General features: G+C 39.6%; 1 protein-coding gene across 4 annotated transcripts in view; it reads left to right on the top strand.

Moving 5' to 3' along the window:
- CDK6 (cyclin dependent kinase 6) overlaps nt 1-23,677 on the top strand; it is a 141,065-nt gene that overhangs the window by 23,383 nt on the left and 94,005 nt on the right. For all 4 annotated transcript variants that reach the window (XR_010470013.1, XM_065051072.1, XM_065051073.1 and 1 more), the window contains one exon: nt 7,875-8,010. Coding sequence is in view for 3 of the 4 variants with exons in the window: in XM_065051072.1 (XP_064907144.1) it covers nt 7,875-8,010 (136 nt within the window). In the remaining variant the exon portion in view is untranslated. The remainder of the gene's footprint in view (nt 1-7,874; nt 8,011-23,677) is intronic.

Raw genomic sequence — 23,677 nt, 5'->3', positions numbered from 1 at the left:
CTGGTGCTCTCGTTACTCCCCTCATCACTGTAGTAGCTTTGGGTTTCATTCAGCTGCTGCCAGCACTGGCCCTTCTTCCTACAAAGTGGCTGCAGCATCCTCAGGGCTGGGGTGTTTTGCACCATTTAGCAAGCCCCCTTGCCTTGCTTGATCAGCGGCTCTGACCACTAGATTTGCTCCTCAGAAGTGCTATCAGTTAGGTTGTGGTTACTTGTGTTCCCGGGGACTTAGTGTATGCTGGAAGGTTTGTTCAGATTCCAACAGAACCCGTGTTTTGCGTACAGCCGCCATCCCCTGGTATAATTGTGACTCAGTTGATGGTAAGCATCAAAACAGTAGACCTCTTCTGTCATCTTCTGTAGTACCTGCTTCTTGTTTTTTTAGGTTTCCTCACGTGTCTCTAAAAAGCAAGAGCTTGGAATCGAATTTGCACTGGAAATACCACTTAAAAATGCTGAATTAAACACCTCGGGAACTGCTGTGATATTGTAAGGATTTTAAAAACTATATGAGATGATACAGAGTATCAAACAGGCCATTTGATATTTTGCTGTGAATACTTTTTATATGGAGTGGAGGCTTGTTATTTCCTTTGTTATTTTTGATGTTTTTGCATCGTTAAGTCCCAAGTGTAGATAGATTAGATTACTAAGCTGCTAAAGAATGAAGAACAATTTATAGTGTTGTAAAATCTTCTGAAGATGAGTTGCTAATTTTATTTAAATCTAGGAAAATGATCATCAAGTTACATTTAGATCCTGTAGGTTTGGCACAATCAAGAATTCAAACCGGAACTGAAATGTGGAGTCTGTACCAATCAGTTTGACTGTGAGCTACGCGTGAATAAAGATTGTATTTTGTTTATCCCATCTTGCACCAAGTACAGCTGGGAGTCCAGAATAACTTCTGTGCTCCTTTCATTTGCATTAAACAAAATCAATAATCAGACATAAGCTTTAGTTGCATGTTGAGCAAGTTAGGGAATGTTAAAAGAAATGCAGCTTTTCCTGAGGTAGGTGTTCTACAGAAAATCTGAAACACTTAATGAAGGATGCACATCCCCTACCAATGAATCAGAGCATCTTGAAATTGTACTCTGAACTGGAATCTTGTGGGAGCTTACTGGAAGCTCTCAGTACTGTACAACAGCAGTGTACGTGACTTTGAAAGGCAGTGTACATTTGCTTGCTCGAGGATCACATGAGAGCACTATGAATAGGTCAGACAGCTATTGCTGATCCTAAACAGTCTGTCAGCGACTGTCTTTGTAACAGGCCATGTTATTTTTCTGGTTTAGGGGTGACTTGGCCTTTCCCTTGCAAGGAGAATCTGACAGTCTGTTTGATACGGCAGCACACAGGAGTAAATGTAGGTGCCAGCAGGCTGGTATTTTCCCTCAATAATGGCAACTGCTCAGTGTGTGGCCAGTTTGGATTTAAAATCAATTGCAACAAGCTGTTAATAGACTGGTGAGGAGTTAAGTATTTAAAAAACTGGTGAACTTTAGAACGAGCCCTGAAAGTGAAGTTCTGCAAGGAAGGATGCTGTTTGAATTACTGAGCCTTACCAGATCAATTTCTGGTCCTTGCCTATTAAAAATAATCTCCCTTCACAAAGAAGGTGAACAAGAAATGGTAGCGTGAGAGCTAAAAAAGACAGCATGCTGCTATAAACAAAGAGAGGTGCAGAAAATGTCTTGTCAAGTGTATTTTTCCTTGAAGTAAAACTCTTTAACAACTGCATCTTTTAGTGACTTGGGTGGCACAGGGAGTAAATGTACTTGGTCTTTTCATCTTTTAGGCATGAATCTTGGCTTCTGTTGAAAACAAAAATTACTTTTGGTGGTTTCATCAGAGCAGACATTTGTCTGCATCACAAAACCATTCAGTCTGGCACCAGGGCCCGGCGTTGCTCAAGTGGGGCCCAGCGCAGGAGAGCCGGGGTGTTGCAGGTCAGGGCTGCAGGCAGTGCTGAGCGTTGAAAGCTTGCCCAGTCAGCCCACACTATCGGACTTTAGCCAGTGCTATTTACTTCACTTTCAAGAGCATCTATTTCTCTCTGTCACTTTCTGTGTCTCTCTTCCTCACACACACTTAAAGAACAAAAACATCTTTTATAGAGCTAAGCATTTTAAATAATTTTTCCAAGTCAGAAAGGGAGAGCGACTGGAAAAAATTACAGCACAAAGCTCAGCTTGCAGATGAACGATTGCCTTGTCATCCTAATATCCCCCTTCCTTCCCTTAAACCTCACTGGTGAGTGGGCTCTAAGTGAGAATATTGGCTGGGCTCTGCTGGAGCAGGTCTCCAGGACAGGACTTTCTGCTGCCTTGCTTTCACCATGCAATTACTTCTTCGCGGTACCTCTTTCTGCACTGTGCACAGCAGATAATGAATGAGTGGCTGCAGAGTTGAAAACATCTATCTGCAGAACATCTGCCTGTCCTAGATGAATTGATTTATTTTATCCGATTTTATGTTCTGCCCTGTTCTGCTATTTGCCTGAAAGAGGTTTCTTCTGAAGGCAAGAAGAGATCCTGTTACTCTTTCCTGGGAGGGTAGCAGGGCAAGGAAAATATTCAGAGACTCCAAGAACCGTGTAGAAACTTAGACGATAAGGATTTGAGACGTAAAGTTGCCATCAGCAGCGTAGAGATAAGCAGGCTTGTTTTAATTAATTGAGTTTGACTCAGCATCTGACTGCCAGTGGATGAAGCTCCCGGTGGGCTAGTTTGGGGTGCTGCGGGCAGAGTTGTGCTGTAGGGATTCAGTACCGAGGTGGGGTCAGTTGAGCGTGGTCTACGTGTCTTTGCGTTGTGTTGCAGTCTGCCGTGGAGGCATATCTGAAGTATCGATGCACATCGGTGCAGCTGCAGCAGGTGTGAGAAGCACATTGGGAAGCTCCTGAAGACCCATACACTTTTGAAAATGGAACTTAGGTCTTGCGTTGCTACGTGCTTTTACAAAGGTTATCCCAGAAAAAAAATGCACCTAAAATATGAGATAATTTGAATTTACAGGTCTGTTTATCTGCACATGTTCTTTTTTAATCTAAAAGTACTTCACTGAGGCTCCTTCCACTGAGAAGAATCTACATCTGAAATACCAGCTTTCAGAGCCATGGAGGAGTAGGTGATTGCTGATCAAGATGAGACAAAGCAGCATGTCCTGAACAAAGGGGAGGAGTTCTGTCATACATTTCAGAGTGTGAAGCTCCATTTCCTGTTTTGCTACATGGGACATGATTCTCCTAACATATATGTTCCACTCCACTTGCCCAGCTATTGTCTTCTTCTTCTGAAATATGACCCCTTTGTTAAAGTACATTGGGTATATGTGATGCCAAGTAGAGATTGCTTTCTGTTAGCAGAGACTTTTTTCTCTTCAAAAGCAAGAAAGGAGAAGGTATCTAATATTTAAAGTATGGGGAAAACTGTTTTTTCCAAGGAGTGCGTAGTTTAAGAAGTTGGGGTAAATGAAGGGCTTGCTGCTGAGTTGCTTCCAGAGAACAGAAAAGTCTAGGACCGCTGCTGAAATTTGGACTCAAATGATGCCTGACTACCATTTTTCAATGCTTTTAGCTATGAGAAGCCCAGTTTTATGTGTGCTTAAAAATTATGGACTCATAGGATTAACTGGAGCCAAAGGCAGTGAAAGCAGAAGCTATTCAAGCTCCCTGTCACGTATTTGTCAATAAAGCTCAATCATGACCTGTAACAGTCTTGGTATCCTAATCTTGTGGTGTTTGCATAAACACTGTCAATCATACATAAATTCTGTGCTGGTTTTCTGTCATGTGGATAAATGCCTTTCAGAGCTATAGTAGAGACTGCCAAACTCTTTCCGTCTGAGTCTTTGTCCAGACTTATGAAACCTTAAAACTGTAGCCACATTACTGTGCCACTGGCTACCACACCAAAGTCTTCTTTAACATTTCTCCTACTCATAAATTAACGGCTCCAGTTCTCTTTCTCTGTCATGCATAAGCTAGGAAGTAACTCTTCCTAGGATGACACTTCCCAAAAAGTTGAAGTAAGTTCATGTTCTTGAAAAACTTGTGAGGACAGGGACTGTTTTTTTGGTTAGTGATGTGAGTGACCAGCAAAGTAAATGAATCTGTGTTCGTCTTGCATTAGTCCTACTGCAATTCAAATAACAATAAGTCTTTGGATGCTCTGGCAACAAGTATCTAATTCTTTGATCTTCCCTTTGACTGTGCTTTGCGTCATTTTCCAGTGTACTTACTCATCTCTTTGACAATAGCCAAGAGAATGGATGTCCTACAGTTTTTCAGGTCTTATGGTCAGATCTGGTTTTTGGTATTTCTTGCAGGTGGCTTGAGCTGGTGGCTTTGAACTGCATTGCTGTTGTCTCAGTTTGCTCAGGAAAAAAAATGCTTATTCCACTTGAAAATGGGTAATGGCCAGTCAGTAGATGCAATAGTTTTCAAATTACTTGGCACAACTGTGTCTTTTCTCATAAAAGCATTAAGCATTCAGACTGTATATAGTAAAATGAAGATGAACTGATGTGCACTTGTCAGACTACATGTTGTAAGAAACTATAGACACTTCAAGAAGCATCATCTAGTTTTCTGCATTCAACAAACCTTAGGTATTTTTGCAGGAAGGCAGGTATTCTGCTAGGTTTTAGTAAGATCCACTGGGCAGTGGACTCATAAAACAGAGACATAGATTTGTAGCTTATAAGCTCTCTTTTTTTCTGTTTTAAGTGTAATTAACTCCAAAAATGTCTGCACTATAACACAGGTACTCCGTAAATGTCTGTTCAACAATGTTCCAGTTCAGATCAACACGTCAGGTGCTGTGTGACTCCAAGCCAAACATCTTGTTAAATACTTGCAGGATTTCCCATAGCGGATCTTACTTCAATCAAATAATTCAAACGTTTCTTTTTTAAGTACAATAGAAGGGCAGGGCTCATGTTTACAAAGTATTCAGTGTGGAAATCCTGTATTGATTGAGATACTTTACTTCATTTAAGACACTGTCCACAGAGTAACTCATTAAATAAAAGGCCTTTTACTGTTCCCTATTCCAGAGAGGCAATCACATGCAGAACTAACCCGTCACGTACAGATCATGAGAAACGTGCAGTGCAGACAGCAGAGATGTTCCTTGCTAGGGCAGACAACTCAATGGATTATTTTTTCACAGTGGATGTAAAATAATGTAATTTAGAAAAAGTAGTTTTATCTTTGTCGAAACTATCAAGTAATGAAGCTGTGTCTTTCTCAATCTATTTCCAAAATGCTTAGAACAGGCAATGCCGGATGTTGTTTTTTCATAATATTGTGGCTTCATATAAGCTGTGCTTTAATTTATTATCTTTCTAAGGCAGCAGCTGTATTTTCTGTGAGTAAACACAATGTGCTCCCACCCAGCCTGGTGCAGGATCTGGAGTTTTTATTATTAACAGTAAAGCATTTACAGTTTTACATAAGGGGTGTATAAAAGGGAAAGATAATATTATTACTCGGTGATAATATTATTACATGGTAATAGGTAACTAGAACTGCATTGCTCTGAATTCCTTATTTTGCTGTGCCAGAAAATGCCCACATCAAAACAAGCCACATGCAGAAGACTTAAACATAGAATCCACATTTCCCTCCACAGTGAGCTGGAAATTATGTGTTGCTTCTGTATTCTATACACTGAAATATTTTTTCCTTTTTTTTTTTTTTTCCCCTTGAATTATAACTCTGCTATAATTGAAAAGATAATTTTGCCAGTGTATTAAATACCTGGCAAAAAAAGGTGTTTTAGAACATTTTTAGGTAAATGTAGGTCAACACAAAGGAATCATACAGTTGGAAATATTTTCCAGTGTTTATGTTCAGATGTTCAGACCTGTCTGGCTCCTCTCTATTTGCATGTGTTGGGGTTATAGGCAGTCCAGCTACATTCCACATTGATTTATATAAATATATTGCAGATTATTAACCTCCAGCCAAATACCAGCAAATTTCACTTTTCCAGGAGGTTTGCAACTTTTCATAAAACTGATTTACTGCGTAGAGGGTATCTATCTTCCATGTGCACCCCATTAATGGAATCGTAAAGACAGCGGTATTTGTCTTTATGAGAAACGTGCTGAGACATTTGCTGCTACAGTCACCGTGTTCCCATAATAATTTAATTAAGATTTGTTCATATCACAATTACAGATTGAGTACAGATTGCATCCTTTTAGAAGACATAGGGTGACTGTCTGTCCATATTCTGTAACTCTGGTTCCTGAATTATTACTCACTGCAAAGCTTCTTTAAGCTAAAAGAAATGTGCGTGTATCCATTTTCAAAACATGGTGGCTAATAAGCAATTTTTAGGTGTCTGGCCAAAGATTATTTAGGAATGCTGTTAAAGTGGGACCAGACCCTTAACATGTTAAGTCTATATAATTTCAAGTGAAGCATACTGCTGTCTTAAACCTGGATTACAGTCGTCACAGATAGTTGTGCCAATTCTTCCTTTTGTGAAATATTCTGAGTTTTAAGGTAAAAAGTAAAAACTCAGTACAAAGTGTTTTCCAATTCTGTTTATCAAGTGGCTTCTTTGAAAAGCAGTGACCCCCAAGGCTTTGTGCGTGACCTGTTGTCTACAGATGCGGCATATAAAGCCTTTAGTCCCAGGACAAAGAACAAAAATATTACTTGATAATGTTATCAGAAATCCTGCACTTTGCGAAATAAGGAAGCAGTTATTTGAAGAGGATAAAAGGTACATGTAGTAAAACCATATAACTGCTGTGATGTTGACCAAATAAGCAGTAGCATCAATGCCACTTTTGGTTTATGGATGGTAGGTTCTTCACTTTATAGAATTTTTCTCAATAATTGTATTCATACATTTTTTTAAATCTACTATCAACTAATAAAAGTAGTAATGCTATCTTGCTTCAGAGAGAAAGGCAATCCGACATGTAAAATTTAAAACTAAATGAATGAAGGCATTAGTAAAGTATGTGAGCAGGGAACAAGCATCCTTCCATCTGTAAGACGGTTTCCTATTGTGATTTTGTAGAAGTGGGACTGGAGAAACAATAGTGAAAGTCACTGGTATGAGCAGAGATGTGAAGCATAGAAGCATGGGAAGACATTTGTGAAAATCCTAGTTAAAAATATAAAGAAATAGAGTAATCAGATAGGAATGTGACAGTAAGAAGAGCTTTGCAAATTAGTGTGAATATGATGTTGTGCAACAAGGTGAAACAATAAAGAAATTTAAGTAAAAGAATGACAGAAATGGATGAGAGAAGTGGGTTTTCTTAATTGCGGCATCTTGCGCGCAAAGTTTTTTCCAGACTGTGTCCTGACAATGAAGGGATTCCTTGTGTTCAGGAACTTGCAAGAGTAATCAGCACAAAAGTTCTGCTTCTGCTGAGGGAGATTTAATTCTAAAGCCATGTGGTGGTGAACATGAGAGTTATGTAGGTACACACTGAAGGTACATGCGAACACCTGGTATTTTTTATCTCAAAAATGTTACTCTTTCTTTTTTAGTGGTTACAGTAGATGCAGCATAGAATGTGGATACGTATCATTTTCTGTATTAAGTCTAGTTGTTCTGACCAAAAATTATTTTTTTTCCATGTAATTATTTTACTTTGAACAGCTGATGGATTCTTAATACTTTATCCTATTTCAGAATGCACACATGACACAGAGATATGATATTATTGATGTATCAGTAGTTATCTGATGAATCAAGAGCTCAAAGATTGCTCTACCTTTGGAAAGCTCTTTTTTCCATTCTATGTACTGTAAGAAATTTAAATAGACGTGTATGAGCTGCAAGGTACATGTGTCTGTAGTGGTTCCTGTATACTTACCTCCTCTTTTCCTCCTCTCAGATTGTTTGATGTGTGCACCGTGTCACGAACAGACAGAGAGACCAAGTTAACGTTAGTGTTTGAACACGTGGATCAAGACTTGACTACTTACTTGGATAAAGTTCCAGAGCCTGGAGTGCCTACTGAAACTATAAAGGTATTTAAGAAGATTTTGGCTATTATTTCAGAAAATATTACATACAAAGGGCAAGGAGATAAATCACAAAGACAAACTGCATTTTGATTCCGTGGGATTTTGTCATATCCAAATTGAGTAATGCCCAGGTTGGGACATGAACTGCAGCACAAAGATCTGTATTCACTGACAGATGTACTCTCTTTGTGGAAATGTTGCCTTTGTTTTTTTCCCTTTTAGGTTTATAAATCCTCTGAATCTCTACTGTTTTACCAAATGTAACATTCCAAATCATTAAGAAAGACCTTCTCTTGCATCTGTAGTGAGATTGTTCCAGTATTGTTTAATTGAAGACTATTTGAACCTTCCCTAGAAGGCATCTGGCAGGGTGCTGGTTATTGTTAGAATGGATAAGATAAATCCTGTGCTCCTATCCCCTTCCCTTTGCCTTTTTTTTCCCCAAGAGACTCCTCTCATTTCCCATCCCTCTTGCCAGAAAGGTTTCTAGATGTCCCAACAGCAGGAAATGGTCACCGTGGACCTGTGGTGAGCTCTGCAGAGGATGGCCTCAGGAAAGGGGGTAGCCATGACCAGTGGTTGTACAAGCTGGGAAGGGTCTTCTCTCAGGAAGTGGAATGATGATCACAAAGTTTTCCCATCATGTTATTTAATATTCTGCATCTGTAAGGGAGGACCTCTTCCCAGGATAGGACATGCTTGCATCATTGGTACTAAAATATGTACACCAGCTCCTTCTCTCCTGGGAATTTCACAGCAAAGTGCTACATTGAGGATCATAGCTTCAAATATTTGACAAAATATTTAATCTCGGAAAGAGAAGCAGAGGGATTGATGTTCTGACATTTTGACTGTGTCTGTTTAACATTTCTTTTGATTTTTCTTTTTCTCATGAGAACAAATAATTTATGCCTTCAGAGACAGATTATGTTGCATTTGTATAAGTACTTTCTGGAAGTATGTTGTGTCATTTTAGTCTGGCAAAAGTCCTGAGGGAGGAAACGAAAACATGAAACCTATCTGAAATTCTGTTGGTTTAATATTTTTTTTGTTAACAGCTTCAAACTTAGGAGTTGTTTGATCTTTCAGTGTAAAATTAGACATAAAACTGATAGAGATCCTTTCACTTGTATCAAAGTCACAAATGTATAACATCAGTGACTTCCAACAACTATGTTTTTTAAGCAAACTTAGTGGATAAAATATTATTTTCTTTTAAATGGATACAGCTTTGATTCGGTCCCAGCAGAAGCCTGGAATGTACCTCTTGCAGTTGAAGGACATTTATGATAAGGCTTCCAGGGTTCTACTTCCTTCTAGGGCTTTGAAGCCACCTAAGGGAACTGTACTTCAATGTAACTAACTGTGAAAATAACATACAAGGGGACTGATGTATTATCTAACTAAATATATTGAAATGGATGGGAACCGAATGGCCAAGCTTCTGAAATTTCAGTTTGAGATACCTTTCGAGCTATGTTTCATTTAAAGCAAGTAGAAGAGGTGAGCACTGGACTAAAACGTCTGTGATTTTTTTCTAAAAGCCCATTCTAATGTTTGCACTAGTAGATCGTAATATGTATGTGTGAACATACATGTCATCGAGCTTATATACTGATGAAGGAAATTATTGCATTTACTTTTGAAAAGCACTATTCTGTATACAAGGTTTACTGGTTCAGCCCTGTTGATATATCTGATAATTTGCAACAATAAAAGAGAAAAAACTAGCTGCACAGAAAGAAGGAGGAGCTATTCTGGTCTTTATATACAGCGCAAGTTCCATTGCAGCCAGTGAGATTAGTGAGTGTACAATTCAGCTTGTGGTATATACAGCTCTTTTTAAATGAGTGAGGAAAAATGTAAAATTGCTGTTTACTTGGTCACCTCTGTTATTTCAACATTTGCACACTAGCTGATGTCTTATTTCTTGAATTCTGTTTGGCACAGTAAAAAAAGAGAGATTTGGTTACCTTGAGTTGTACCCTGCTACTTCACTATTTGTGTGAAAACACCCAGTTTATGGAGGTACTTTTGCTGATAGTCAAGGTTGATCACATGAGAAAGAGTCTCCAGACTTGTTCCTAATGCATCTTGATACCTTTCTAATGGTATAGTTTTTCTGGATATTTCTGGAAGAAACAAAAGCAAAGCATAGTTCTCCTGCCTGCAGGGAAATATTGCCATTTTGCAACAACTGAACATTTAACCCAGAGCACATACGTAATTAAATGACTAATCTGACTTTTTATAGTTTGGCTTTTGAGGTTAATATGGATTTGTAGTTCATTTATTTTCCAGAATTGCAGACAATTTGTGTAGGGTATTTCCCCTCACTGCTAGCTAGGTACAAAACAACTGCCAGTATTGTAAGACCATCTGTTGAAGTTCTGCATGTGTCAGCAACACAGAGGTGCCAAATGGGCCAAGTAAGCTCTGGATAGCTTGAAGTTGAAGGATCTAATACACCTCTTTGGCATCGTGGTGTAAACTCAACAGTTGTTAGTGGAATTTGAATGACAGAATCACTGTGGGAGAAGTATCCGCCCCAAAAGATCTTTTCTGTGTTAATTAGCTGCCATCATTACACACCATTTGGGGGAGGGAGAGTCAGCGTTTGCTGGTTTGGGGCATGCTGGGGTTTTTAGTTACTAGCTGTCAAGGAATATAAGTGACACCAGTACCATTTTAAGAACTTCCTTTGTGTTTAGCAGATAGTAGTCAGACTGTAGCAGTTCAGAGAGGCTAACTGTAACAATAATTTAAACACAACTAAAGCTTTTGTCTTAATGCTGCTCAGTAATGTGCCTCTGATGTCTAAAGCCCTGCAGCATGATGCGCCCCAGAGTGTATTTTAGGAACATATCCACAGGTGCCCATAAAATGATAGGAGAGAGACAGTTTCCCTTTGAAGCATTGCCTGGTCATGGCAATACTTGCAGAGGATATAGGGCAGACATGCTCACTTCCCCTCCCTGTAGCAGGAGCTGGAATGCTGTAGCCCATTTCTGTGCCTACCAAGTTCTAGGTTATTCTGGGCAGAGGCATTTTAAATCTTCTCTCTTGAAGCAGTTCCATTATTTTTTAATGGAGTGTACGTCGGGCTAGATGGATGAAATTATTACAAATACTCATGGACATGGCATTCACCTTTTAATGAGAACTACGTTCAAGCCCTTAATCTAATTAGTATGTCTTTATAACTGCTGGATTATGGTCCTGCTCACCCTTCCTGGCTTCCTCTGACAGAGCTGATTATATATTTGTTCCATACAGGATGTGCCAGAATCAGCAATGACAACATCTTCCTTCTTTTCCTCTCTACCCATAGTCTCCTCCCTTCTTTTCTTCCTGGGATACTCTTTTAACTTCAGGGCAGTTTATTTGGAAGTGGAAGGTATGAGTTCAGTTTCCTTAGGACACAGCTGTTAGTCATGCACAGGTCTTTGGTAATGTTAATCATGTTAGTAGTTGAGCCTCCCAGAGACTTGGCTCATTAGGAACTTTTGTTAGTTGACATAAGGGTAGCGGTAACGGGAATGGTGCGTCTCTGCCACAGAATGATTTTTCAAAAACAAAAAGGTTAACGAGCCACTAAAGCATTTTGATGTGTTAGTCTTTGGGGCTGAAGCATGTTTAAGCTAAGCTGGTTAGTCACATTTTGATATGATACTTGTGAGACTTGCACACTGTTTGATCCTAAAGCATTTGGATATGGATATCATTTTTAGAATGCTAATTACCTTTTTAATATGGAAATCATGTGCATACAAACAAGTTGATGTTTATGGATTTAAGCTTGGTATACCTAAGCTATTGCAGCATATATAGAATATTTAATATATGCATGTGATGGCTTGGTATATAGAGCTCTAAAAGACGTGGTTTGGGAATGGCTCTTTGGAGTTCCCTCCAGTCATCTTGTTTTGCCAGGCCAAGGATTCTGTAAGAATGAGAGGGGATAATAAAGTGTTACTGAGATTCTTAAATTTTGTTATTGAACAAAATTGATTTTGTGAAGTAAAAGTAAACTTGCAGCTTCTTGCAGTGCTTTTCTTACAACAGATCAGAACTTCACCTACACAAGCTACATATGCTAACTGGGCTGTGTCTGTTTCAATCTGACAGTCAACAGAGGAGGGAACAGAACAAAGGGCTTCAGTATAGCAGGTGCATATGTTATCTATCATGGGATGTCAGAAGAGCTGGGAATGACCTTCTACCGACGTCTGTGATCTGTAAATCTTTGTGGTATTCCCCACAGCTTGGAACAGGGCAGCCAAATCACAGCAAGAGCAGGGTTTAAGGTATCTCCTTTTCTCTGCTGTTTCCTGATTCCTCACCCCAGTGAATGACTTCTGTGGATATTATTCCTTTTCTCTTTTGCATAGGAAGTCTAGATCTCTGATTCAAGGATCCAGATTTTTGCTCTTTAGATGCCTAAAATTTAGACAGTACAGCAGTGAACCTGATTTCCTTTTGTGGATTTATCTGATAGCAGCCCATAAATTGAATTTTAAAATATTACCTCCAGTCCTAGAATAAATGTTGCTGTTGCATCTCTGTGCATTTCCTGTAACTTACATTACCTGCTAGCAACCCAGGCAGCCTACTCACATCTTTGCAAGACTCTTAGAAAATTAATATGAAGATGTTGCTTCTCAGGAAGCAAACCAGTGTTCAGTGTTGTGAGGTGAGTCATCAGCCATCTGCTACGCTTGTACCTACTCAGTTGATCACGTATGAGATGTGGAGCAGATGTCACACAATCACGCAGTTCTGAAAACAACGCAAGATATTCCAGGAAAACAGATTCGCCAGTACTGAGAGTTTTCAGAGTGTGGCCATATTTAACAACATCAAAGTTAAAAGTCACTAAAAAAAGAGCCTACTCAAATTAATAAGAAAGATACTAGGAGATGAGCTGTTACTAACATTTTCCGGTTAGTACATTTGTGGTAAAGAAAGAAGCAAAACTTAGCGAGGAATTTAGAGTCCACAAATAATGGATCAAATCCCCATCTGATACTAAGAAGTGTAAATCCATTAGCTTCAGTAAAATGATGCCCGTTTACAGCTGCTAAGGATCTTGTTCTTTGTGGAGCATTTTGCGACGAATTTTGTTCTGAATCCACATTATGAATGAAAGAAGAGTTGCCACTGTAAATAAATGTAAAACAAAACGACTGAACTGATATATTTTTGTGAGATAAATATTTTATTTTTTTCTCTGTTATCCTACTACTGGGGTTTGGGCTGCTGTGTGGAAGGGCAGTGGTGCCCCACTTTAAAAAAAGGATATTCTCCAAAGAGGGGTGGTCCCTTTTGTTGCAGGTGTTGTCATTTCTTTCCCATACTGTGCTGCATGTAGAGACACAGCCGCATCTCCTTTGGTGCGGTGGTGCAGGTCATAACGTACAGTCTGAGCAAGGGGCTAGGAGGAGTCAGGATTTGAATGGAGACGCTGCTGAGCACAGGATGCCACAAAATATGTTGTATATATACAGTTACTTCTCTAGCTTGGACCTTTTTACAGTCAATGTTCAGCCACTGATTTTAATTACGGTGGCATTAAATATCTCCAAATCCCTACCATTTCCAAATTCAAATGCAAACATTTTCAAACTGGTGATAATATGGGTCCAGAGGAGGCCACAAAAATGATCAGAGGGATGGAACACCTCTCCTATGAAGACAGGCTGAGAGAGTTGGGGTTGTTCAGCCTGGAGAAGAGAAGGTTCCAGTGAGACCTTATTGTGGCCTTTCAGTACTTGAAAGGGGCCTATAAGAGAGATGGGGACAGACTTTTTAGTAGGGCTTGTTATGATAGGACAAGGGGTAATGGTTTTAAACTAAAGGAGGGGAGATTCAGGCTAGACATGAGGAAGACATTTTTTACAATGAAGTAGTAAAACACTGGCCCAGGTTGCCCAGAGAGGTCGTAGATGCCCCATCCCTGGAGACATTCAAGGCCAGGCTCTGAGCAACCTGATCTACTTGAAGATGTCCCTGCTCATTGCAGGGGGGTTGGGCTAGATGAGCTTTGAAGGTCCCTTCCAACACAAACTATTCTATGATTCTATGATTCTATAACATATAGTTGGGGTTTTTTGCAGTGCTGTAGCCCAGGACTGCCCAGATCACCATTGCTTGCAAACTGAGAGCTCGTAAAAATGCAAGGCACTCCAGTAATTTTAAATCACTCTGTCCTGACTAGGGTGATTTAAAATCATTGGAGCGCTTCACATTTTTTCAGTTGTTCCAGTTTGGAAAGCAGTCAAGCAACATTGTAGCATAATGCATGAAAGCAACCTGCCTGAAATAATAATTTTAGTCTTTCAAAACAATGACATTGAATTAGAAATGTCACTGTGAAAAGATGTCCATCAAGAACTCTCTAAATAGACGTCTCAACCTATTTTTCTTTTATGGCCCAAACTCTCAAGTCAGCAGTACAGCCCAGTAGGGCCCTAAGGGACATGTCCTTTTTGAAGTCAGAAGGAGGCTATTGTTTTCAATAGATGGAGAGCCAGAAATCATCTTTATTCAGAAAGTCAAAGGGAATTAAGAAACTGAAGAGATTCTGAATTGTGGGCAGGGATGGAGATTGAGCCTTTGGTAGAAGAGAATTTATGACTGAGTCATTGCAAAATTGCAGTGTTACAAACACTGGAAGCTAAATGTTGCTATCAGCTCATTTCATTTCCATTAATTCAGCAGAAGTGGACATTGATGTGATGCAAAAGAAAACTTATGGATCCTACTGCTCTGGATTCCCTTGAGATGCTCCTGGATTATTAGTGACACAAGGTTTTTGCTATTGGAACATCAATGTGGTAGCAATTGCTATGTGAAATGCTTTGATGCCACTGAAAGGGAGCACGTGGTAGGAATAATGCTCAAGCAGACGTAAAAGTGGGGCTGGACTGCCAGGCTGCATGTCAGAAACAGCGCCGGACTGTTCCGAAGTGAGCCAGTGGCAATTCCTCAGCATGGAGAGTATTTTTGAGATGCTTTCCTTTGTCTCATGGTGGTGGTGGTGTATAGTCGCAACCTGCTCTGCAAGTCAATCCTGCCTCAGTGACCAGCAGAAGCATCTCTCATGTTTTCAGAGTCTTTCTCTTCATCAAAGATGAAATGCCATGGTTAAAGCAATTAAGAGAAAGCTGTTGCAGCTCATGATGCACATAAAGCTGTGGCAGACAACAGATTGAAGTATTTGCATTTACTTTGCTTGCAAGCTATATGCTACTATTGAAAAGTAATTTGAAGTTCAGACTGCAGCAGATGAGAGATAAAGAGGAGACGTTCAAAAGAGCCATTCTTGGTTTTTATGGGGGCTGCCCGGGTTTAATCCCAGCCAACAGCTAGAACCACGCAGCTGCTCGTTCACACACCCCCGCCTTCCCCAAGAGGGATGGGGGAGGGAATCGAAAAGGAAAAAAATACTCATGGGTTGAGAGAAGAGCAGTTTAATAGGACAGCAAAGGAAGAGATAATAATAATAATAGAATATACAAAAAAAGTGATGCACAATGCAATTGCTCACCGCCCACGGCACTGATAGCCCATTCATTCCCGAACAGTGATATTTGCCCCCCCCCCCGACCAACTTCAGTTTATATACTGGACATGATGGAACATCCCCTTGGCCAGCTTGGGTCAGCTGTCCTGGCTTTGCTCCCTCCCAGCTTCTTGTGCACCTGATAGAGCATGGGAAGCCAAAAAGTCCTTGACTACCTGGCAACAACCAAAACAGCAGTGTATTATCAACATTCTTCTCATACTAAATCCAAAACACAGCTACTAGAAAGAAAATTAACTCTATCCCAGCCAAAACCAGGACAGGGGCAGGTAGGAATCACTTCCTTAATAGTAGTTTCTACACTGGAAGAAATCAGGCCCCTATGCCTCTGCATACCCACAAAGCTATATGCCACCCCAAAACAAGCACACAGAGTTGGGGAAGAGGAGACAGAATGACACAAATTGTGACAAGATACATACTTGGCAAACCTGGCCAACATATCTTTTCTTGTTGAACTTCAGATTCTAAGGATTGAACTCAGCTGATCTGGGACAAGAAGCACTGTGGCAGGATACTTTCCCATCTGAGCCAGCCCAAGTTATTGGAGCTCAGATTATCTATGCTAGAATATTCACAAAGTGTCCATATTTATTCACAGCAAAATACAACTGTAGTGTAAAATAATTCAAAAGTTGGCCACAGACAACTCATAGCTAATAGAAGATGACAGAGTAATCAAATAAGTCATTTTTTTATAAAATTGTCTTCTCTCCTCCACCCCAAGAGAAATATAATGCTCTTGCACTAGCTGCATGCACTGCTTTTATGCCAGTGAGTAAGCAGGTTATTGTATTCCACAGTAAAAATTAATTTGAAGCATGTTAGTTTAGTGGCACACTGATTTAATCAAGATATGTTGGTTTTGGTTTTTTTCCTCTGTAACAGATGCATTTACCTTATGCCAGAGAACAAATTCCAATAAAAATGAATAGGGGTGGAATTTTTTTGTATTGCGTGTTTTCATATGTAGAACTTAAAATTAGCTTTAAGAATTTTTACATTATTTATATATTTATAGACACATACACACACACACATATATATATGTAATTATTATGAAAGTCCTCTGACATATTTGCAGAAAAAAATGTTGCTATTTGAGCAAGGGAAAGGGAAACTTGATGATCATCACCCTACTGTCTATGAAGTTCATGATCTCAAAGTAGCTGTGGGCCAGAAGAGGCCAGAACTGGCAACTCAAAGAGTCAAAGGTACAAGAATACAGAAGGGGTAGCACCAGTTCTCCTCCTGTGAACGTGTATACATGTGAAAGCATACTACGCATACATCTACACGTGTGTGTATATATATATATATATATATATACACACATTTATATCTGCTGATTCAAAGAGTCCTTCCTGTAGGCTTATGTTTCAGCTCATCATCAGATAAAGCTAGGCTGGAATGAGGGCTCATACAGTCATAGGGAAGGAATAAAATGGGACCCAGCCAAGTCTGCTCCTTTCCTTCCTACTCAGTGTGTCAGATCAGAGACACATGGAGAGCTCCTGTCCCACCAGCCAAAACTTCTGAGAGTCAGGGAGCTTCCAGTGATTTCAACTCAATGTTCTCTGCCACTGCTAAGGCCATTTTTCCAGCCTTTTCTTCCTTCCATCCTTCCCTGCCACTTTCATTTTTTCTCTTGCCTTTCAATCTGTAGTTACAGTATATGGCACTCTTCTGTTCTTTCCCTCCCTCCAGAACTTTTTCTCCATCTCTTTACTTTCCATTTTTCTTATGCCCTTCTAATTGACTCAGCTCCCACAAAAAAGTCGTATTATGGAACTGTCACACTGTTTCTCCACCTGGGGTCTGTCTTGTCCATTTTATTTGTGAGCTTTTAGTGGAAGAGGCTGTGTGAAACCCCTTGACTGTATAGTGCCCACCATAATGCATCCTGCTTTTTGTCTGGACTTTACACAATACCTTGTTAAACATGAGTCATGATAATCAGATCCTCCAACAGCATTATTTGTCTAAAATAGTGCTTTTCCTCTGCTCTGCAGTTTCCTCAGCACAGCCACTTCACACATTTACACAACTGCTTCCTTTATATATCAGTGCTCTGTAATCAGCGTATGGTTCATGTGACAGGTTTCTCAGGTTGCAAAGTGAAATAACCTGAGCTTTCTTCCATTTTGAGAATCTCCTTCTGTTTAAGAAGTCCAAGCAAAGGCGCACATTATTAGTAAGTTCAAAAGCAACTGCCAGAAGACAGAAAATTTTGGAATGGAAACACAAGTGAAAGAACAGAAATACTGTTTGTTGTTTTTTCTTGGTGCAACAGCAAGGGAAAATATTTAGAAATTAAAATTATTAATTTCTTTCTAGTTTTAATAGAGTAGACGTGGTTTTGTAATATTTGCCAATATTGGTACTCCAGAGAACAGCTGTGGGTCAGATCCTTCTGTGGTGGTACTGTTGGCTTCTTAGGGTTCCTACAGGGGTGAGCGTGGTGCAATGCTATTAGCATCAGTTAGCAAGCAGTCTTTCATTTGTTTTCATGCAAAACCTGAACAGTTTGCAATTAAGAAAGAGCAAATTATAAAGGCTCAGGCTCCTAGCTCAAATCTGTCCTTAACTTGGGGGTTGGAAGCCTTACACAAAGACTCATAAATATCAGTATTTTAGGTTATTTTTACTTCTCTGTTATTGTTACAGCTATATATTACTATCGTTTATGTCAGTACACGTGAAATATTTAAACTCCTTCTGGAATATATACGCAAACCTTCTAGTTCGACTTCAGACTTTAAAGGAGAAACCCCAAAGGGAGCAGAGGCTCTGCTCCAGCAAAGTACTTAAGCTTCTGCTCAATTTTATGTAAACAGGTTGCTCCAGCTTTAGAAGCAGTGAGATTGAAAGACTGTGAATTAGAGGAGCTGACAGAGAAGAGTCAGTTGTTATCCTGTACTAGTGACCTGATGAATTCCAAGGTTAGAGCAAAGAAGAACTGAAACCGTTGTTTCCGTAGTCTCAGCTTAGTCATAAACATGCGTTTTCCTTGTGTTTAAACGCATGGTCAGAGAGAGGAAGTAGTCTTCCCTCAAAACTCATGTGTAAGCAATGTCTGTGCCTTTGGAACCAGACTCCTGGCGATTCACAGAAGTGTGTCATAGTTGGTCATCACAGCAAACCGACTCAGTAGTGGAAAAGGGTTCCAGAGGGTCACAGGTTTGACAGACTCGTTTGTTTCTTTCTCTTTTTTCATTAATATCATAACTGTTCTGGCCACAGAATTTATCCCATCTGCCTTTGAAAATCATGATCCTTGAGAATACCAGTTTAAAAGAAGCAGCTGTTTTTTACCATCATGACCAACTCATTAGAAGCCAGTACATTATGCATTTATTAATGTTGAGCAGTGCCTCATACCATAAAGGGCCCATAGAAATTAGTGGCTTAATTGCAAAGAAGGTTACTGCTCAACAGTTTTCACTGTTGCTAAATATGTGACTTTACAAACAGCCCCATAAAAATTCTAAGTATTTCTAAAATGTCCCACTTCTTTGGTCCATGCAATAGGAAGCATTGCACTGTAACTTTAAAATGCCAAAAATAATCAAGAAGACATGTTAACCATCTCTTAAGAGTGTTTCATTTCCAAGCCAATAAATTCAGCTGCTGAATTTTTGTCCTTTGTTTTGGGATGTGACAGTTCTGTTGCATAACTACAATTAAGGAATCTCAGAAGGCTCCAAAATGTTACAATATTCTGTGGATGCAAACGCAGAGTCATTTTTTGTTTAGTTTTACAGCAGGGAAGGGGCACTGGAATGGCAGCATGTTGCCTTTTTTTAACATCTAGTTTATGATTCATTCTAAAATATTCTTTCACTTGGAATTAGCTTCAGATATTCCTGTTCTGACAAGCAGAGTAAATATTTTAGCAAGGACTTTTTAGAGAGAAATTCTGACACTAACATACTCCTCCCTTAATGTTACAAAGGAACTACTTGCTATCCAAACCCAGAGTCGGCATTTTAGTGGAAATGGTTCCAAAGGCATACGTAGGATGTTACAAATGTAAAATGCATTTAATGAGAGAGTATACAGATGTCTTTCGTACATTTTAAATAAAAATGTCTAATTTGAGACTTGAGAAAGTCAACAGCGATCTCTGAGCCATATGCTTGTTATTACAATAGTATGTTGTGTGTAACTGTCATTCAGTGAGAAGCAACTCAGACCAAAAAGGATGTCTTTACATATAAAAACATGAAGTTAAAGGAGGAGAGACCATCTTACAAAGCATTTTTCATTATGTTTTACCTTCATTAGAAGGCTTTTCCTTTGCTCACATAATTCCTGCTCATGTCTATAGGGCTTATTGAAGACATAGGAAAAGGAGAATAGAGGCCAAGCTGTGTGGGCTCTAGTGAACCAAAACTGCAAAGAGATGCATACTTGACAGAGAGTTTAAAATAAAAATAAACCACAGTTTCTTTGCTTGGTTTCTGGAGCAGAAAGTCGCAAAACAAGCAGAAAACTTTTGGTTCTTGATGAAATGCTTAGTTTAGCTTCCTTACCTCAACTGCTCTGAGCATTTCAGACTTTAACCTTCATTTCAATGAAAAGAATTTAGACCTAATTTGACTTAGGTTTATGTTTGTGAAACTGGGGCCTTGGAAAATATTTCAGAAGTAGCTTTAGCCTTATGTTTGCATCTTGTTCTTTTGGAAATGTGGAGGTAACCTTGATTTGCTAGTTAGTGGAGTCATGCTTTATTGTGACAGAAAACTAAGAACAGTCCTTCAATGAAAATAACAAAGACCTACCCCATGGTGATTGATGAGAACGTTGTACGAGTGAAATGAGCTGGAAAGTCATCATCTTGTCTTTTCCTTTGCCATAGGAAAAGCATAACAGAGAGATTTCTTTTATTCTGGTCCTGATAAGGAATCTAACGAAGCATAAGGAGAGGTTACACAGCATGGAAATGCGTTAAACCCAGCTGCTCACTAGCTTCCAAAGCTGCAGTAAATAATACAGTTGCTATTTAATAAACGAAAGAAAACAGAAGTCCTTTGATAGTGATCCCTGGCCTCTCTCATTTGCCCTTCTGAAGATACAGTTTGTTTCTACTTAATTGACTGTCATTTTGGAATAACATAGAGTTTGATATTGTATCGCGTGATTTGTAATGTTTGGGTTTTTTTTTCTCTGACAGGGAAAACAAAGACTTGTCTTTCTAGGGCCTGATTCAGCAAAGCACAGATGTATGTGCTCCAAGTTGTCTAGATTGTGGCTACTTTTAGTCTCATAGGTTTTCCATGAATGGTTACAGTGAAGATACGCAAGAAGACATGTTTTATTTTCCACATTGGCTTACATGATCAATACCATGCTTTTTTGCTTGTCACAAGTTACCCTTTTGAGAAGCAACAATGCATTTGTCACAAGTTATATTTGTCACGTGCATCATTTGTGACACTTTACTTTCAAAAGCTACTTTTTCATGGAAGTAGTTTGTTCCACCGATTGGCTCTTTTTACAAGTTAACTTTTAACATACCTTTGCCTTTTTATTAAAAATCTCTGAAGAGGTTGTTTTGTTTAGCATATGGGGACCTGGGGGATGAGAGAGACTATTGTTCCTGTGAACTGTTGGAGGCAATCTTCTCCCCTTTCAAGAAGACGACCAACTCTCATGTTGTAACTTTCCCTCCATCCCCAAGCCTCACCCTCATGCCCAGAGCAGAGCTGGTATTTCTGTATCGTGCTAACATTAAGAAATAAGTAGGCTCATCACTCATTGTGTCACCACAACTTGAAGATGCCTTCTTTTTTAAGAACCAGTCAAGTGTTCAAAAGAAAACAAGGCAAGGTTTACACTAATTTACACTGGTGTAAATCAGTGTCATTTTACTCAGAACTGAAGGGGCTATGGCCCACGGCACTTCAGAGAGACTCGGCAGATGTGTGGGACCATATCCCACCACTGCAGCCACAGCAAACATCTCAAGCACATCTCTACCTGTTACAATCTGTTATATCTGAGATCCAGAGATGCCCTCCTGCGGCATGCCAATAGCTGGCATCTTCTACTGATCTACCTTGCTCGGTAATCACCTGGCCTGTGGGAGAAAGCAACCCAAAGAGATGGGCCACAGGTCCTGAGAGTGAATGTGGTGGGAGAGGAAGTACTTTAGTGGGCTGGGGTACAGTGAAGGCATGAAGAGAATGGCCAGAACTGGGGATGGGGCAGGAAAGGCCAACGGGGCATGTAAAGGGAGAAAAGAAGTAAAGGAAAAGGTAGGAAATCAGAAGAGGAAGGAGAAGTGGTAGACTGTAAGTGGAAGGGAATGCGCAGCCATTCTCCCCTAGTCTGGTGCTATGAGCAAACTTCTCATGCTTTCAGTGAAAATCAAAGACTTCGTGCAGTTGCCTGACTCCTCTTGCAAAATCTTTTCTCTGTGCCTTGTCTGTACGATAAAGTGTTTGCCTGTTCCCCTTGTAAAGCTGCTTGTTCAAGAGCTATTAGTTTTGAGAATAACTCAATCTGCTGAGTGCTTCCAAGAAACAATTCTTTTTTTCCACATCAGCAAGTTTCTCATCCTGAAGACCATTTTGATAGTTCATACAATGCTATAGCAGTGTTGCAAGGCTATATGTACAGTTCTTGGACTGGGGGTCCTGGCAAAGCTGATTGCAGTAGGCCACTGTCCCCTCTTGACTCCTCCTTGAAGATTGTTCCTATCCATAACTTATACGCAAGAAATCTTTCCTCTTGTATATATCCTTGGTTTTCTTGAATGCTTTTATGTCTGTCTAACTGAAAGCAAATTCTAAATCTTTGGAGTACTTAATAAACATTAACCAGTTAATCTTTGCAACACTCATGAAGTAGTTAACTGGTATCGCTGAATTTATAATACTCAGCAAGAGAGACAGCAAAGTTAAATGATCTCCTGTAACTGGAGCTCAGGTTGTAATTGACCCCAATGTTGAGCCATTGTACAGCACAGATGAACATCATGATACTTCTGTCATGCAACTACATTACAGGCAAAACAACTATTGAAAAGTGGCTTTTAGAAAGTGCACAACTGAGCTTTATTTATTATGTATTCTCTGGGGAGGTTAGGAAGGGATTGTCTTCTTACTATCCTCTGTGTTCACATCTTTAATAAAAGCTGTTAACTATTTACTACAAGAGTGTCTAGCTCTAGAGAATATCTGTATTTCGATGCCTGGTGTTGTGCTGTCACTTTTGTCTCACAGAAGGCTGGCTAGCTCTCGCTGAAGGTCCTGCTGGTTCCAGCAACTGTGGGAGGAGGATGGAAACATTAAAAAGTGGTGGGACGAGCTCAGGTCTTTGAAAATTGATGGATAGAGCCCCAGTGACTTCATCGGGCTTTGGTTGTGCCTAATATGAAGCCATCTTCTTCCTTGGCATGCAAGTGCTCTTCATGACTATGCTGAATTCCTAGACATTTTTGTGATGGAAGCAATCAAAATTAGTTATGCATAAAGTCCAAAATCTGCATTAACCCCAGTTTTTAATTCACAAAAGTGACTTCTTTATCCTGCCGACCTCTTTTACAGAGCCTTGAGCTCTAATGTGTCTCTATATGCCACAAAATATATTTCATTATCTATCAGGAAATGGAGCAGGCCTGTGTTATAGTAACTTTAAACAAGTTTTCTATTAAAAAAAAATTCTGGACTGAGTTCATAACTTTGAAGGAGCCATAGGAATTATGTGCCCAAGTCCTGTTGATTCTAAATGACGTTTGGGTTTCTAACCTGTCGGATTCTATTGACTGCTTTTTTCTCAGTTTTAAAAAAGCATAGCTTATTTTCTTGTTGCCATGCAGGTGTTTCATAAAAACCTCTTGCATTGTTAGTGGATACTGTTTAAAAAAACAGCTGAGAAATTAAAGGAACAGTTGTCTTGCGCCCTTTGTGTCTAGCCAAGGATTTGATGGTTTTCAAAAAAGTCTTGGCTGAAATGTTCAAAGCTTCCTTGGGTGTAGGAGATCTGCTCATCCAAATCCCCTGGGATACTTCTAAAATCTCACCCTTTGTTGTTATGTATCAGCATATAAACAAATCTCAGCCTTCTTGATGGCACATT

Source organism: Columba livia, chromosome 2 (assembly GCF_036013475.1).
Source record: "Columba livia isolate bColLiv1 breed racing homer chromosome 2, bColLiv1.pat.W.v2, whole genome shotgun sequence".
Classification (NCBI taxonomy): domain Eukaryota; kingdom Metazoa; phylum Chordata; class Aves; order Columbiformes; family Columbidae; genus Columba; species Columba livia.
Note: the sequence above shows the minus strand (reverse complement) of the source record. Positions and strands in the feature narration are given on the sequence as shown.